The 18,630-nt window shown below is 44.3% G+C and overlaps 1 protein-coding gene and 1 non-coding gene across 2 annotated transcripts in view; both read right to left on the reverse strand.

Moving 5' to 3' along the window:
* LOC119434437 (uncharacterized) overlaps positions 1-11,976 on the reverse strand; it is a 50,415-nt gene extending 38,439 nt beyond the window's left edge. Inside the window, exon 1 of the mRNA XM_037701591.2 lies at positions 11,962-11,976. Within this exon, the coding sequence (XP_037557519.1) occupies positions 11,962-11,976 (15 nt within the window). The remainder of the gene's footprint in view (positions 1-11,961) is intronic.
* Trnag-ucc (transfer RNA glycine (anticodon UCC)) lies at positions 5,045-5,116 on the reverse strand. The gene has a single exon. It is a non-coding gene; the product is annotated as a tRNA-Gly (tRNA).
* Positions 11,977-18,630: the final 6,654 nt, after the last annotated feature.

Here is an 18,630-nt window from a genome sequence, read left to right on the forward strand (position 1 = left end):
AACCTACGCTCTTCGAAAACTTGCTTCTTAATCGCCGTTCCAACGTAGGCAGGCAGCCATTCGGTGTTCCCTGCCGAAGTGCCCGGATCTTCGTACTCGCGCCACCTGGCTATGGAGCACAGGTGGTAGGCAAGAATCAGAAGCGTGTGTCTGATGACAGAGCTGGGATGATAACGATGCAACGACCACGACGGCATCGCGAACGCGAACATACACCCAGCTGCTCAAGTTAGTAGGTATCACGGCGTAGATAGATAGATAGATAGATAGATAGATAGATAGATAGATAGATAGATAGATAGATAGATAGATAGATAGATAGATAGATAGATAGATAGATAGATAGATAGATAGATAATTCAATGCACCTAAAGTTGGTGAAAAATGTCTCGCAATAATGCTGTACACCTACACAAACCGCCAAGAATGTAGACGTGGGAACAGCCGCCGACGTCGCGCCATTGGTATACAGTGCAACACACGTATAATGCGGAAATTGCGGGTTAAGATCCTACCAGAGGCAACTTTTTTCGGCGTGTACTTTCATTTCCCTTTAGTTTATAATATGAATATTGCAATTAAAAACCGCAGCTGAGTTCCTCTACGCTTTCTTTACCTGTTGGCTTCATATATGGCTGCACTTAACAAAAATTGCGCGCAATTCCCCCTCTTCTCATTCACCGTAAACTATTGCATCATCCCAAAGGGCTGAGTCATACCTGCGCCTATCTAGGAGGAACTATGCTGCCAGTGTAAGGAAGCAACTTGTCCGGTTATACAAAGAAAAATATACTGCAATAGCATAGAATATCTAGTTTAAATAGCCTCTCTGCGTCTAAGTGAAGAAGGATACTCGGGAAGATTATGAAAAGCCACAACTCTTCTGAGTTTCGATGGCATCTGACGAACTGGAATCTGTTGTAGTGTCAATGTCTGCGCGTACGCCAAGACCAATTTTGCCCCTTCTGCACATTTACCGACAGATTTACTGACCTTTTTTTAGGAATGTTTGAAAGTTAGGGATGAAGCTTCTGCACCTATTATTTTTTTACGTATTCCAGAAAAAATATGCTAGCAAATGTACCTTTTAAACTTATTCTACTTTTCTTACTACATTCTACAAAATCTATAACACTTTGGGCGAAGAGGGCACTGCTGCAGTTTTTAAGGGCAACAGACTTGGACAAGCGGCTGTAGCCCGGACAGATGTGTTTATAGTGATGCAAGTGCAACTGTGCTGTGCCACCTGTGACCGAATGTGATTGTGTATCTGTGCTCCTTTTTTTCTCTACCTCTACTTTCCTGTCACTTTACCTCCCCCTCCCCTCTCTCCCCAGCGTAGGGTAGCAAACCGGATCTTCCCATCTGGTTAACCTCCCTGCCTTTCCCGTTTATTTTGTCTCTCTCTACAACACTCTCAATAAATAACTAAAAATAGATCAACGTTTGCTGCGCACGAGCAAGAACAGATATTTGCCTTTATAGTTTTCATTTTTTGGCCTAAAAGTAGTCTACAACACACTGAAAAAATGGGATTTCTGGTACCAAATGTCATCTAAGGCCCTTCCAATAGTGGTGCGAAGGTTGGACCACGTATCCAGCCAAGAACATTAGAGGCCATTGTTTTGTGTTGTTTTCCCAGATGGCACATTGAACAAAAGAAGAAGCACCCGATACGTGCTGGCAAAAACTTCATTTAAGAATAATTCTTTACCCAGTGTAAATTATTTACCTATTTTCATTGGTTTTTCAAGTAAATGTACATGCCTGTTCTTTTATTACCCGTGACAACACTGGCCGAGACCGCACAATATAGCACGACAAGCCGCGCATGTAGTGGCCTTTCGTTATCGTTCTAGATGCCGCAGGTGCACATCTGCATTGCTTCCTACTGTGCGATTTCAGTTTATGACCAACTGGTCAGCCAACCAGCTTTCTGGAGATAAAATAAGTATGACATCTTTGTATCTGTATAGTATCACGAGAGCATCGTTACGGCGATTTATATTAACCAGGTTTATTGTGAAACTTGATATAGCTGTAAAATAAATAAATAAGTTTAAACAAGTTGTGAGGTTTTGCGAGCCAAAACCACGATTGATGTTGAGGCATGCCGCTGTACGGGACTGCGATTAATTATGATCAAATGGGGTTTATTCTAAGCAAACCGCGTTTTTTTTTTTTGCATTTTGGGCCTCATGAACACGGATGTCGCGCTCGGGATCAAAACCCTCAACTTCGACCCCAGCAATGCAACGGCATAGTCAAGGATATTCCGCGGCGGGGGACACTGGTGTAATCACAGTTGTTATAAGCGACATAACCTTACGTTTGGCATTGCTAGAATTGAATTGGCATGCAAACAGAGCCGCGCCTGCTTAGCGCAACTTAGACACGACGCAGGGCGTGGACCTCTCTTTCTTGCTGCCCCAAAATTATCTGAGCAGGGGCAAAGAGAAGTCCGGCTTGCCTGCAATATGTTCGTAGGCGTCCTTCTGGTCCTCTTCGTCGGGGCTTCGCAACAAATCCCAATCCACGGCCATAGCTGCTTGTCGTGACCCAGCTAGTGAGAAAGCAGGCCGTCCGGTGTTGATTGCGGGGCGTCTGGCAGCGCGTGCCACGCGGTTGCCAAGCGACAGCGCGTGTCGGGCACTCTTCTCCCTCTTTCTCTCGCTTTCACGGCTGACCCCTGGGGACGTTGCGCCTCATCGTGGAGGGTGCGCTCAAGCGTAGCGCAATAAAGTGATTCTACTTCCGCTAGGTAGCGCGGCGGCTGCGGCGAGCCTGGCGAGCCGCACATTTTGTCGTGGAGCGTCTAGCGTGCATTTGGGGTCTGGCGCATCGCTCCAGGTCGCTTGCTTTTGCGCTGCGCGCTACCAGATAAGTCATCACTGCACTGACATCGCTCTCTTTTTGCCATCACTGCAGTGATTCAGTAATTATACCTGCTCTATAGAATTCACAATTGTATATTTGTGGTTCTTTCTTTACTTGTTAATTTATTGTGATTTTTTTTTTTGCCAATGAGCGTGTGTCTCTTGCTTTAGCGCTCACTTAGCGTATTAGCAGAAAAAAAGTAAGAGAAAAGTAAAGCATAATAGGCGTTTACAGAACTGGTCTGTCCTAGCTATGCGCGTTTTCTTCGAGAACCTGCTCTGCGAGGGTGACGAAGCAACTAGGGAAAAAATATATTAAGCTGCTAAACACTAGCACCTAATAAATGCGTATTCGTTCTGCTTGCATTTTGTTGCGTTTACTTCAGCTCTTTATCTCCTTATTGTTGTATATTCAGCACCACGGACACACTGGACGCTTCAATTCGTATTTTTGCTGACTAGTCTAGCATAGCGTGACTTCCACCGACTTGCGTTCAGTCACTGCCACAGCTATATCAACTCTGTAGAGCTGCAAAGAAAAAAGAAAGACTAGCAGGGAGGCTTAGACTGGTGCTAGGAGCGGCGACATTAGACAATTCACAATTAGGTGCGGGCAATTGTGTCACTCAAGCAGCGTTCTGGATTTCAAAGCGACTGAAATCAGCCGCATTAATGCAGCGTCATAATGGATGCAATAAGAATGCAATAGCGTTCAAAAACAAAGGACACATACAGGTACACCTGGGATCTGTGTCCTTTATATGTCCTGTCTTTGTCATACACAAAAAAGAAGTTACCAGGAATACGGAGGCTTGAAGTGAGAAGCAGCGGTCGATCAAGGAATATCGCCGCAGCCAACGCTTACAAAACTCGTTACGCGAATTCCGTTGCATTTCTATAGATTGTTTTTACCTCAGTAGGCTTACTCTTGAGATGCAATTGAATACCACGTATGAATTATCTAAGGGACATGATTCCCGAGGGGGCTTAACTTCGCCAGTGCAGGAACCGCTTTCCTTAGTGTTTTAAGTGCGGAGAACTTCAGGCGCCCGGGCTGTCGGCGTCAGTCGCGTGATCACGCTCAAAAACAAGTGCTCGAAACAAGGTCAAAACAAGTGCAGCATTGATCAAAACCGGTTCAAAATAAACTAACGTTATTCAGAATAATTAAAAGACAGAAATAATCAAGCATTAAGCGCATTGATTAACAGTTGTCATTCAAATCGCCTCAAAGCTTTGTCTCCATGTGCATGGTTGTTTGGCTCCATGTGCGTGACACTTGCCCACCACTTGTGCCTAAACACAACTGTCATAACGGATGATGGATTGCTAAACACAAGATAAACAAAGGATAAAACAAGATAAACAGAAGGACTACATAAGGGAAACACCGGCGAATCACTGCTCCGCATTTCTCCAGCTTTCACGTTTAGTGGAACTGCATTACCGCCGAGTTTATCATTGATTTTTGTACGCTTAGCTCACACCCGTCTCCTTAATTGTTTACAGTTCTTTTCTGTTGGAAGAGTAGATTAAGCTGGTGCCTAAAGTAAGGGGAAGGAAGTTTAAGCGCTCAAAAAAAGACGAAAAAAATGGGGTTCGTGCACAGTTCTGAAAGAGAGGGAATAGTCAAGTGTTCTGTTCTTGGTTCTTCTATGAGGGAGGGGTAACAGAAATGGACGTCGATCACACACGTCAGATTTTTCAAAGGACAACAGAAGCATTCCTGCTGATATAGCGCAGACCCCCCTTCAAAAAAAAAAAAAAAGCTAGACATCGAGAGCATACACGTGTCAAATGCCACTGGCAAGCGTGGGAAATAAAGAAAAAGGCCAGTAGAAAATCCGGAATCACATCACCTCTGCAGCATACTCGCATGCACGTAAAATATAAATAGCACCTGCGACTATTTTGTCAAATATTCTGGTGTTTTCCCCGTTCCTCATCTCATGTCACTGATATATTTATAAAGACATTCAATATTAAGGTGATAAGCAACGGCGGCCGGATTTCGATGGAGGCGAAATGCAAAAGCACGTGTGTACTTAAATTTAGGTGCACGTTAAAGAACCGCAGGTTGTCCAGATTATTCTGGAGTCCACACTACAGTGTACGGCAGCACGCAATGATTGTAAACTATATACGTAAATTAAAAAAAATAAAAACAATGCGTCGGCCGGGAATCGAACCCAGGTCAACTGCTTGGAAGGCAGCTATGCTAACCACTATACCACCGACGCTCACGGTAGAGTGGCTCCCATGCACCGCACTTGGACCACGTATGCAGCGCAACGATAAGGCGAGCAGCACTGAGTGAGAGAAAATAGGCCAGTCCAGCCTGTTTCTATACGGCCGGCCAAGACTAAATCGAGCGACCGCAGCCGTCCCAGTGTTGCTGCCGCCTCGGTCGCAGCTGCGGAAAACGCTCACCCTACAGCTGCTTCCGTTGGTTCTGCTCGCACACAAAGGGACAGTGTGACAGCTGCCACCGCGAGCGCTGGCCCCTGATATGTAATACGCATTACCGTAAAAGACAACAGCTAAGAGAAAATTACATTGCAAGTCATTCAGGATTTAACACATTACTTTTCCGCGTATACAAACGAATGGGCAAGAACGAATCTACTAGTGATGCAGAACTACCGATAGTATTTACTACCGATAGTCCATACTGTCGATAGTTGATTCCCTATCGAACTATCAATGGTAAAAAAACAATCGATAGCGCTATCGATATAGTACTATCGATTGTACTTTCAATAGTACTATCGATAGTATAAAATAAACCGCGCGAACTTGGTTCCTTAAGTGCGTGGCATATGGTGGTGGTGGTAACTATGACAGGACTCTTCGTTATCGCAGTCTACCCGTCATCGAGCTCTGAAGATGTACCCTTGTTGTGCTGGCAGCAGCGGCCCGAGACGCACAGTTTGGCGCGCCTGCTTCTGAGCTGAATTCGAGTGGAATTATTACTTCAGCACATATGCTTGCTGGGTTTCAAGGTCAGTGCTTGAACTCAATGGAAGCTGCATAGACATAAAAGCAAGGAACGAGCACGTTGCTCTTGACACAGCAGTTGCGCACTATGATTTGTTCCGCAGCACAACACTTCTGCGCTTTAATCAAGTCTGCTCACGAATTTACATGCGCGCGTACAAGGACGTTGCTTGCTCGACTGAATCGGTGGTATGATCGGTAGTAATACTACGCATGGTACTATCGATGGTAATACTATCAATCCCACTATCGATAATACTATTGATAATAGTATCGATAGCCTTTTTAGAGTATCGATGGTTCCAAAAAAACTATGGACACTATCGATAGTCAATTTACCGATAGTTTTGCATGACTAATAGCTACTCCTGAAGACCTAATACCTCCTGTGTAAGTACTTCTGAAGACCACCTGTTCTCTTAATACAATGAAGAAAATCGATTAGGGCGTCCATGTGTTTGAGATCTCTCATTGACTTATGCTGCAGCACTAACACAACATTGATTTCATGACCACATTGTTATAATATGATATACAAGTTTCTGATATCCAGTGTGATAGCGCAGTATTGTCGCGTGCTTAACCAACCACAACCGATGATGCCATATGTGTTTTTTCTGTGGAAATTATTCACTCGGGTGACAATTGAAACATTGCATTAGATTTTTATTTCATTTTATTCAAATCAAAAGGTGGCCTTCTAGCATAAAATTAGGTGATCGATGCATCTTAGACGTACACATACAACTTATTATTTTGAACAAACCCCGTTAACCACAGCAGGGAGTTATGCCTAAATCCAGTGAAAACACTGTGAGAGAAACTGCTAGAAGATTTCATAAAATTCTGAAGTGCATTTCAGCAGAAAGTTGGCCTGCAAACACCTACATCCCCCACCGAAATTAATTTCGTCACCTTGAAAGTAGTTACGTGAAGGACCTACCAATCGGGAAAAAAATGGGTTATATTTTACAAGCACCGGTTCCCTCCGTTTTAGAAAAACATAATGTTGAAATATTGACTCATCAACAGATCGAAATTAAATGTTATAGATAGAATGAATACGCTGAATATATTGAGGAGTCCCAGCAGGATGGCGAAAACCAAAAATGAGAAGTGAGCCCTTGCACCCCATGGTGGCAGTAGTGGCCAACAGTGCAGGAACTGAAAATGGGAAAATAATTGACAACGTGACAACCCGCCGGGGCCTCTCATGTCGCAATGGTATAACTTTGAGATCGCAAGAGCAAAGAGTGCGCCGGTGCGGTCTCAAAGGTAAAAGATTCGCGCTCATAATGATAACTTCTACAGGCGTACCCTGTGAAACGGAGATGCACAAACAGTCATGCAGCATTCTCAAGTTAATTAGCTTTTGTTGCATCTATTGCAGCCTTAGATTTGGTCTATCTGAATTTGATCGTCTCTCCCTTCATCAAAACTGATATTTATATATTCTACGTTTGCCTACGCCGGCAACGGCCCCACCACTATCGATGTCTTCGCTGTTTTTCCTAGCAATAATGTAAATGTACCTTGCTTATCTCGACCGCTGATGAGTTAATGCTCTCACGCACTTCGAATCCCAGTACTCCGGGAAGTTGAATGCTCCTTACGCTTCCTGCAGAATGAATAGCTTATTATTACAATTTACAATATTACAATATGCTGAGTAATCTCGGGAATTATCATGCGGGAGACACATATCCTCAGGCTGGTGCGAATAATTCCTCCAGTGCAGTTATGACCTTAGGCAACCAGTTCGGGCTCCAAATAACAAGGCACTGCCCTTTGTGTTACAGCATAGATTTTAGCTCTAGATTTCTGTTTTGCCGTATTAACGCGACAGCGTTAAGAGTCCTGCATCACAGGAAATTAAGTGTCGGCGTCGGTGCTGTAGCCGGCGTTGGCGTCCCGTGAGCGAAAATTCGAGTATATATTCTATACGGCACTAAAGTTTTTCTATCACTAAAGTTTCTCATACTTTGTCGTACATTCTTTACAGAGTTACTCCTCAGAATTTTGAGAATGACAGCCCACAAACAAATGTCATAAAACAGAATGCCGACAGCGCATGCCTTTTATGTTAAATCTTCTCGTACTGAAATATTAAAAGTGCAAAACAATAACCGAAGATGGGCCCACGCAAGAAACCGCGTTTCTACCAGAAAGCTTGCCTTCGTGCATATATCCTTCGCCGTCGAGAGTTTCGCGATAAATATTAGGGTTACATAAGCTGCAGTTACCGGGATGCGTGAGAAGCAGTCAGGGATACTTGAATGCTATCGCGTTCCACTCTTAAAGGCGAAGCTTAAGCGTCCTCAATTTTTTTTCTTCTGAGAATCGCCTATGAGATTCCTTCGAGCTTCGTGCTACAGTCGGGTCAATGAAAATTTACCCTTTCAAGGACCGTCCTCCACCATACGGGCTTCCGCACAACTGATTCGCCATGTTCAAGGTGTCTCGCAAAACGCGCATCTTGTTTTGACTTTGTTACTTCGTGTTACTACATCAGAAGAAGAAACACCCTACTACGAAAAAGCAGATGGCGTTCCATTCAAGATAGCAGGCTGGCTATCACTCCTCCCGATAGATTTCAAGAAACTGGGATCGCGAACAATGCCAGGGATCTCGGTGATCGCACACGCTTGGAAAATATTTGCACTAAGAAATAATGCAATTAATGCAATAACCACACCACTGGGTAATAATGACAATTGCTTTCTACTTTTGGTGCACCTCGCTTGTCGTTTTTTATATGCTAGTGCCGCACAGCATTCCCTTCTCTAGCAATCCGAAGTGGCCTGGTGCTTGACCCAAGCTTTCATTGAGCCAACGGGAGCGTCTTCAAGTCCTAGCAACAAGTCCCACTCGTCACTTCTCTACAGAATGTGACGAGTGGGTCTGGACGATACGAAGATGCCTCGAGCGATAAATTGAATGAGTGTGAAGTAGCTTGAGGATTTTAAGCCAATCTTCTGTTTTTCTAAGCTTGAACGATTTTATATCCTTAATTTTCTATATTGAGCTGCGGGAATGAGATGTTGAAAATTTGTTGAGTATTAATGTAGCAGCTTTCTCTGCATATTTGTAGCTCCTTTCTCTAAGAAAAGGTGATGAATCTAAGTAATATCTATAAAGCAGCACTGATTTCTTACACGCCATTCTAAGTAATACGCTTCTATCAGTGTTAATTGTCATTCCCCAGCACCATACTAGAATATTATTCAACCCATTACACTCGTTAGTTTCACGTGCGTTGAATGTGCTTTGAATTTATTGGCAACTTCACGTAACACCCCATAATTTAATTTTAATGTTAACTTACCCCCCCCCCCTTTCCCAAAAAACTTTTAGCGGTATAGGCTCTGTATTTATGTGTGCTCAGTTGGGGCTGAGTTCGTAAAGCGACAGGTGTTTCGGTGAAGTGCATTGGTGAAGTGCCTGCTTCCTCGGGCAGATGACACTAAGCAACTGCCTGCTGACCTCATGTGTCTACGTCAGCTGTACCTGGTGTGCAGTCTCCAGTAATTCGTAAGCGCGTGCACGTTTGCATTCGCCATCTGGCGCTACTGGCGCAGGCGCCTGCACCCAAAGCTATCTACAATGATGTGAAAATTTAAAAAAAAAAGTTTTAAAAATCGTCGGCCCTTACATTCAGTGAAGATGGCTAACCAGCAAAGCTAAAGCTAGCGGCCCTGGTGTAGATCGGTGCAGGTTAATCCCGAGGGTTCATTAAAGTAATTTTTAATTATGAGGTTACATGTACGTTCGGCTGCGACGGAGAGAACGACGCCACTTGCGCAGTCCGCCGCCCGCAGTGCGCCGTTGTCGCTTGCGTTCGATGTCTCGAGTTTGCTCGTAGGCGTGGTTAGCAGCATTCGTCCGCCATTTCCGCTTGCGATTCTTCGTAATTAAATTGATTCAAAATTAAACATGTCTGTTACGGTAAGACAAAGAAGGGATCATAGCCGCTTAAGCAATGGCTCATACCACGTAAACGCGGCCTCCCCGTTACGGCGACCGGACATAAGTAAAATTCTACGCTGGATTGATGAGCGGCAACACAGACAGCTGTAGAAGAAGATGACGACGACGGACGCGGGAGCAGCGGCACGAGCGCGTGCTAAGCATGAGCACGAGCGCAACCCGAGGGGCGCCAACAAGGAGGTTGGGCGCCATCGAGCCAGCTGTGGAAGAAGACGACGACGCTAGAGCCAATGCTGATGATGATAGTTTTTAGTAGACAGGTGATTTCGCCTAGCCATATGCGATTTCGCCTAGACATATAAAGCCCCGCTTTAATATTTTTTACGCTGTACGCGTAACAGCAACCTTGGAGATGAATTAAAGCAAATGATTGAGGACCTTAACCCAGAAAATGTAAGAGTGGGGTTGAAGATGAATATGCAGACAGACAGACAGACAATGAACATTTATTGAGGTCCTGAGGGACTAGCCTGCGGAGACCCGTTGGTGCCCCCGGCTCGCCGCTGGCTGCTCCCATGTCGGAATCGGGAGGCCAAGCCTCTCCTCTCGTTCACGGGCCCTCTGGACGGCCATGGACTGGAGCTTGAGTTCCGTACTAGAGATGGCCTCGTCCCAGTCCTGTTCGCTGGTGAGTGACGTATACCGTAACGCAGGACACTGCCAGAGCATATGGGAGACCGCTAAACTCCTCCCCACAATCCGGGCACTGTGGGTCAATTTCTGTGTGAATCTTCCTTAGGAAACCTCGCAAGGGATATGACCGCGTCTGAAACATCCTAAGCGTGATCGATTGAGCTCTACATAGATTTGGGTGTAAAGGCGGGAAGCGCCTGTGTTCCTGTTTATAGTGGGAGACGATCTCATGGAGTGTGTGAATATGCAGAAGTCAAAGATAATGCTCAATTGCCTGGTAAGGGAGAAGAAGAAGCGCTCGCTGACCACCTTTCAAGCTTGCAGAGGCCTCCATCGAACGCTCCTGTCTCCTGACAAGCTGCGGTGGTTTGGGTGAGTTTTGGGTGGATCTGACCTACTTATCTTAAGGTATGTCACCACCTTTTTCAAAAAAAGTTTTAGTTTTGGCCATTCAATTTTTATTTCACATTGACCTTATAAAGGACCATTTTAAATGATATTCAAAAGCAAGAAAGAGTGAAAAATTATACTGGCATTTGTTATTGACAAAACATTGCCCAAACTTGGCTGTTACGTGAACATTCATAACTAGCGAATGGAGTGCAGGAATCGTAAACTTTTTGGCACAAAGGTAGCCAACTAACCAGACTGTGCAACGAACTAGGATCTTTGCCATCCGATGATTGGGAATCAAGATATAGTAAAAATACCAAAAAAAATGTGTCTTTTGTCTGCATTGCTTGGAATAAAACTTGAGAACATCAAAACTTATCATTCGTTTTCATTAATCCTAGTTCATTGCACAGTCTAGTATTAAAGGAACGAGCGTGCAAAGTTTCGTTGAAAACTATTCATTGATTTTGAAGTTACAACTGTTTGCGCAACAGGAAAGTGCAAGAAATCAAGTTTTGAGAAAAACAAGATTAAAGTTTTCCAATCCTTGCACAAACAAGATCATCACGCCCTAATAAGTTAAAATCCACTAGGTTCATAGCTAGGGCCCTTATTAGCTGCCACGAGCTCTGTTTTGGCTTTTGTTGCAGCCTACATTTTCTTGCGGAGATATTTTGCCTCACCCGTTGATTGACGCTGGGCCTTCTTTACACGGTACTGGTCACTGGTGCAACATGCTACGAGCGTGTGATGGCCAGGTTCAATGCCTGCTTGCCTCAAAATATCTGTTGTACTTCTGTTGCTATCTTTGAAGTGGCACACAGCATCATATAAACCAAAAAGGAGGATGGGCAGGCCACATAATAAAGGGCAGGCTCACGCGGACGTCTTTGGCACCCGTTGCCATCATACCGTTGAAACTCTCGTTACATTTTGGGATTTTCCGTGCAGGCACTTCTTTAAATCCGTACAAAGGTTAGCATAAACCGGCTTCACTTTCGTTTGAATCTTTGTTCGAATGTTCTTTTTTTTTCGAAAGTTTTGATTGAAGCTTTTGTTTCAATCGCATTTTTACCTTGAACTTGGCCATGCCCTCCTGTAAAAACGTTCAGCCTATGTTATTACTGTTGCTACTAAAAATAATAGCTATAAAAACGACGATCCCGGTAGCATTCACAGCGGCAGCATAAAGCGCACGCAACGTGAACAACAGAGACGCACTTTTAACGCTTGTAGCGTCAGGCATCCCCCTTACGGAAATTTGGGCAATGTTTAAAAAAAGGAAGCCTTACAAATTGTCTTTGAATAATATTTTACGTATCAATCTAAAACATAACAAAAAAATCTCAATATACGCCGTTCATTTTCGCTGAGTTATCAGTTTCTGTTACCACACCACATTCGTTTCGGTTTCAGAACCGTTCGCCAGCTGTCAGTAAGTTGGCTATAACTTTTGAACTAAATAAGAACATAATTCTTTCTGCAGAACATTTTTGAATGTTTGGGAATTCTCGAAATCTAATAAAGAGAAAATGTATATTTTTCTTAAAAAGTGCCTTTTGAAAGGTGGTGACATACCTTAATCATATTATTTTTACAGGAGTTATCTAGTGATTGAAGCAGCGCTGATGCCTAAAAACTCCCCTTGGCAAGGTTGGCCAGCCTGCCTTTCTCCTGATGGTTTGCCTTTGGAATCTTTCTTCCGCAGCGTTGTGTTAGCAGCATCCCTGTCGCGCTGGTGCCCTTGAGTGGTGGATTCATCCGGCTGAACAACCCACTGGCTGTCCAGGCCGAGCTCCAAGCCATGACGCGTCACTTCCAAATAAAAGCGATGTCCGACAATTTAGAAGAGGTAGGATAGTTTGTAGGTCATCAGATCCGACATGTGTTGCAGGCCTTCTAAAGTGTAGCACTTTTGCATCTGTTCCAGTGAGTACGTTTATTCATCCCCATCTAGCCTGCACTAAAGGCATTTTCCGGGGCGTAGACTCTCGATTGAGCACAACTTAGACTCTGGAGAAATTTTCTGATGCTAGTGTCATAACCGTATACCGATGTAACCACTCGTAAACGTGGGAAAAAGTTGCCACTGAATCGGTTATTCCTACGTTTGCTGGCGTGTACTGCCCATCTGAACTAAAAGTGTGGCCACTTATTTTTCGAGTGGAACCTCTCGCTTCCGGTCCACTTCAGTGTGGGAACTGTTGGTGCTTTGGTCATAGTGCAGGAGGCTGCAAATAAAATGCACGCAGTCGCGACTGTGGTGAGGATCATTCCACTAATGAGTGCACAACTGAAACCGAAACGTGCTGCCTGTGTGGAGGAAGCTATGCGGCTGACTATGGAAACTGCTCGGCAAAAGCTAATGAAATACAGGTACTCGAGATAACTGACAGGCGACGGTGTTCGCGGCAAGGAAAGAGCCTTTGGATACGCTGGCGTCACTGCGAGGCAATCGACTTTTAATTGGAGATAACTTGTCTAAACTCATTAAGTCCGCAGTAGAAAAAGCAATGACAAAGGCAACATATTGCAACATATTGTCAACATATTGTCAATATATTCTCAAAAGTGTTACAGAATGTATTTCACAAGTGTTTACTGCTCAGATGACACAGCTGTTGCAAACATCTGCAGCACCAATCACCAAATCGCTTGCTTGTGCTGAGGACCAGTTAGCCAGTTCAATCCTAGTGCCGAATACCAGATCGGACCCAAGGCTTGTTGGATCCGGTCCTTGTTCTTCGCGTCCGTCAGACTCACAGGATGACATGGAAACAGGTAATGACACCAGGCCGCAAAAGCGAACTGGGTCTCCAGTAACAGCGTCTTGTCCATATACCAAAAACCAAACGGGTAATCTTATTTCTCATTCAGACATCCAAGAAAGTACGTTGCGACGGTTATTAGATCAATTAAATCATCACCATAGCATTTTTAAAAGTGCTACAGTGGACTGCCGTTCCTTGATTTCTGCTTCAACAGACTTAAATTGCTTAACAACCCATCTTGACACTGATGCCATAATCTTACAAGAAACCTCGCTTACTACTTAGAAAAATTTTAATTTGAAATATTTTCGATCTTTTCGATTAAATTGCCTTTCACTAGGAGGTGGTTTAATGATTTTGTTGTCATCTAAATCTGTCAAGGCGAAATAGCTTGCAAGTTAATGTTCTCCGGAATGTGAATTCTGGAAGTGCACCTTAGCTACCAGGCTACCGTTCGTTTTCGATTATAAATGCTTATTTCCCTACGGGCGTAGATAGTACATACCAATCGGAAATTGCGCTTGCTAGATGCAAAAATGAAGCCATCCTTACTGATGACTTCAACTCGCATCACGTATCATAGGGTTACAAACAGATGCATGTGGGACGCGTCTATGGGACTGCACCATACATAAAAATCTTTTATGCCGAAATATGAGACGACCCACATTTGCCCGTGGTGTTGCGACCCGGTGTCAACGACGAGAGACAGAGTCTTGGAGCAGACGAAGAGGAGACGAAAGCTTTATACAATACGTACAAATATGTGCAGATATAGCAGGTAGTAACTGGCAGTAGCTTTCATTAGCTGGTGATAGCTGGTAAAAGCAGTAAGAGCGCACCAGACCGACGGCGCGGCCGGTGGTGACTCTCTCTCACAAGGGGCCGTCTCCTGCCTTAATCCCTTTTTGGGCTTCTCGTCAGCAGGAACTAGGCAAGGCGGTTGCTGACGTCACCCGCGTCGAATTCTTCTTTCCACGGGGGAAGACATGGTGCCACTTGAAATGACCCGCGTCTAGTTGATTCGTCGCGGCAAAGATGGGTGCTTCGTGAAGTCCCCCTGCGCGTCGAATTCCCGATTTGTCGCGAAGAGGTGGGAGCTCCCGTCGCCTCGATGATAGGCACGTAGCACGGCACAACAGTGGGCAGTCTCGGTCAGTGTTAGATTTGACGTTTTCTAGCACAAGTATTGCCGTGACATCTTGAACTACGATTGATTTCTGCACAAACAGTGATCATCTCCCGGTATACTTTGAAATTGCATGCCCATTACCATCAGTTGAAAGACAAGGCAGAATATTTGTTAATTCCAAAATAACGAAAGGCTGCTTGCACTCTTCCATTGCCTCATTAACTAATACTAACGACGACGAAATTGGCTTGAAAGTTTGGTCAGTGTTACAGATGTCCCGACAAAAGTCTAAATTCGTAATTCAGACAGCTAAGCGTACCTCATCTAGTTCCTGGTGGAACAGGGAGTGCACACGAGTTTATCGCAGAAGAAAAGCTGCTTGGAAAAAACTACATAATCAGAGGCCACAAAATTGGAAAGATTATCAATTTATTTCGGCAACCTTCAAACGTATTGTTAAACACACAAAAGATGAGTACAATAAAAAACATTTTCATTATCTATCTAAATCAAAAACAAACGTGCTTTATTTTGTTTCGTTCGTTCTAGAAACGGACTCTTAATGAGCGTTAATGTAGAATCAATCGTCTATACCGCACAGGAAATGCAGGAGTCCTTAGACCTATTGGCTGAAGGATTGGTGAGCCGGTTCCCAACGCGCCTTCAAACTTCTGTTTTTACTCCTACATTCTCGGACAACAAAGAGATATCCTATTCGGAAGTAGCACAGGTCATGTTACGGTTGTCAACTACAGCGCCTGACCCAGACGGAATAGCAAATATAATGTTAAACATTTTCTTCCAAGAAGCCCCAAGTGAGCTTCCGAAGTTCCCAAACTACTCTATTAGTAATGCATGGATTCCACATGAATCGAAGATCGCCAAAATGATTCCGTTACTTGAAACGCAAGGGGCAGGGTATACTATGGACAACATCAGACCAATTGCGTTGACATCAAACCTAGAGAAACTTATTGAACGAGTGCTTCACGGGCATATAATAAAGTTTATTGACGTAAATCAATCGTTGAGTCCCTGTGAAATTGGATTTAGATCTCGCTATTAAATATGGCACGCGAATTTATACCTTGAAAGACGTATTAAGATCGCCACACAGAAAAAACAATATGCGGCGTTAGTTACCTTAGATATATGTAAAGCCGATGACAGCATTGAACATCCAATTTTAACAAATCGGTTACAGGGCCACGGATTTCCAGAATATATTGTACCATGGGTGGATGAATTTTTAAAAGACAGGAAATTCTTTTGTTTTCGAAGCGTATTTTCTTCTAGTAAACACAAGCAAACAAAAGGTGTGCCTCAGGCGTCGGTACTTTCACCAATATTATTTAATATTTTACTGAGTAGAATCCCCGTTCACCCAGGTGTCAGTACCTATGTTTATGGTGACGACATTGCCTTTATTGGTATGGCTAGTGACATATACTCCCTTTACGAAATTTTGCAGTCGTATCTAAGGCAACTGGAACGCTGGCTGGATACTCAATAGTAAAAACCAGTCAAAAGACGAAGGACAGAGAAGAGACGTGGCACACACAACGACTGGACTAACAACTGTACTTCATTGAAGAACCCCGTCTCCCTTGCAAAACCAGGCGAGCATGCGCAGCTCAAAAGCCGACACCCACACACAAACTAATGCTGATTGCAACAAGCCACGTTGCTAACGCCAGTGCGATAGGAAACTTAAGTTCCTTTTGCATGAGTGAGATACAGGTAGAACTGATGCAATTAAAAATTAACTTATGGGGTTTTACGTGCCAAAACCTCGATCTGATTATGAGGCACGCCGTAGTGGGGGACTCCGGAAGTTTGGACCACCTGGGGTTCTTTAAAGTGCACCTAAATCTAAGTACACGGGTGTTTTCGCATTTTTCCCCCATCGAAATGCGGCCGCCGTGGCCGGGATTCGATCCCGCGACCTCGTGCTCAGCAGCCCAACACAATAGCCACTGAGCAACCACGGCGGGTAGAACTACTGCAATTATCCCCTTGCATGTTGATATGGTAAGCTTCGAGAATTTCACGCTCCGTCTTGCCCTTGCCCCTACCAAGGATTTTAACAGTGGAGAAAATCCGGACGCAGCCGCATTCTCGACAATGGCGAGGCAAAGTTGCTCCATCAGAGGTGTTGCAAGAATTGTGGTGCTCTAGCAGCCTCTCATTAATACACCTGCCTGTTTCACCGATGTAAACTTTTTCACAATCCAGCGGAAGCTCGTACACCACCACGTGTCGCACAAGAAATGTAGCCGTTATCATGACACGCGGGGGGTCTATTTCTGCCACGCGCAACACGTGAGCAAAGGCCTGAAAGTTTGCATGGAGCAGAAAAAAGAACGTTGACGCCCTGCCTCGCAGCAACTTTCTTGACGTTGTTGGAAACTCTATGTACATAGGGAATCACTTCAAGTCTTTTCCGTTCAGCTGCTGCTGGGCCAGCCCTTTTTCTGTCTCGCCCCTTAATATTTTGCGGCAACGTTTCTGCCACTGCGTGCAAAAGCGCTTTTGGAAAACCAGCGGCAACCAAATGCTCGAACTGGTTCTCAAAACTTGATTTTATGCTGTGGTGGCAACTCTTTTGCAAGGCATTAGGAAAACAATTCATAGCAATCCGTCTCTTAACGACTTTTGAGTGTGCGGACGAGCACTCCTAGGCAAGAAGCACCAGCACACATGGCCATCGTCAAGAAAAATTAGTTCAATTTCAACGCTGTAAGAAGTTTCACACTTACAAAAAAATACACCTGCGTCCCTGGCTATCGGTCCTCTGTGTCAGTGTTGTCGAGTTTACCCGTGCCGAATAAAACTTTTTCAGCTCTCTAGAACCTGGCTTACGTATTTTGTGGGCAAGGCAGGCAGACAGCCTCTACGAGCAATTAAATACATAAACAACCTTTTGAAGCCACAAAAACTGCCATAATAACCGACCTTTTACAGCACGGCGAAAGCTTGCGATGCACGTCTTTGAGCCCATAAAACCCCTGTCGCTCCCTGGCGTCTGCTGTAAAAACTCGAGACGCGCGGCGACGTAAGCAGCTTGTAGCGCTTGGTTGGCGACCTCTACTATTCTACTACCTTCACCGCGACCTTTGTGGCATGGCAAATATTTCTTATTTATCTTAATTAACGTCATACTTTATCAGCATACAGCCGCATATGACTAGCATTGTCCTTCCTTCAGGGTATGACGAAAAGTGAAATGCAAACCCATGTGCGGCTGCGTGGAAGTAGAATAGTGTTTCTGAAGTGTGGGAAGCTATAATACAGGATGTTAAAAAGGAAAGTTGTGAAATCTTCCTACGAAGTGTTAGACTAGGGATACTGAGGGATGATTTCATGCCACTTATATTCCAGTCATGATTTGAGGCCACGAAAATTACCGCGCGATTTTGCACTGCTTCAAAGTAGTTTATAAGGTTAGTTAGGTGAGGATTCCAAATTGCTGAGGCATACGCAAGTTTAATACGAATTAGCGTTTCGTAGGCGGGGAACAGCAGGCAAAAGATCTATATTTTGAGGGGGCCAAGTGATTTAGAACAGTCGTTTATAGGATTTGTTATGTGTGCAGACCAGGTAAGTTTATTAGTGATTGTAACGCCGAGTTAATGGTAAGAGTAAAATTGATTCAGAGCTGCTGAATTAAGAGAGTAGTGGTTGTTAGTGATTTGTCGCTTATGATTTACACACATCTACTTGAATTTAGAAACGCTAGGAAACTGAGCCACAGAGAGCACCAATTCACGATTTTGTTTGTCTTCCTCGAGTTGGTCATCTTGGGAGGATATGCGCCGATACAGGACGCAGTCATCAGCGA

This window comes from Dermacentor silvarum, unplaced genomic scaffold (genome assembly GCF_013339745.2).
Source record: "Dermacentor silvarum isolate Dsil-2018 unplaced genomic scaffold, BIME_Dsil_1.4 Seq1070, whole genome shotgun sequence".
Lineage (NCBI taxonomy): Eukaryota > Metazoa > Arthropoda > Arachnida > Ixodida > Ixodidae > Dermacentor > Dermacentor silvarum.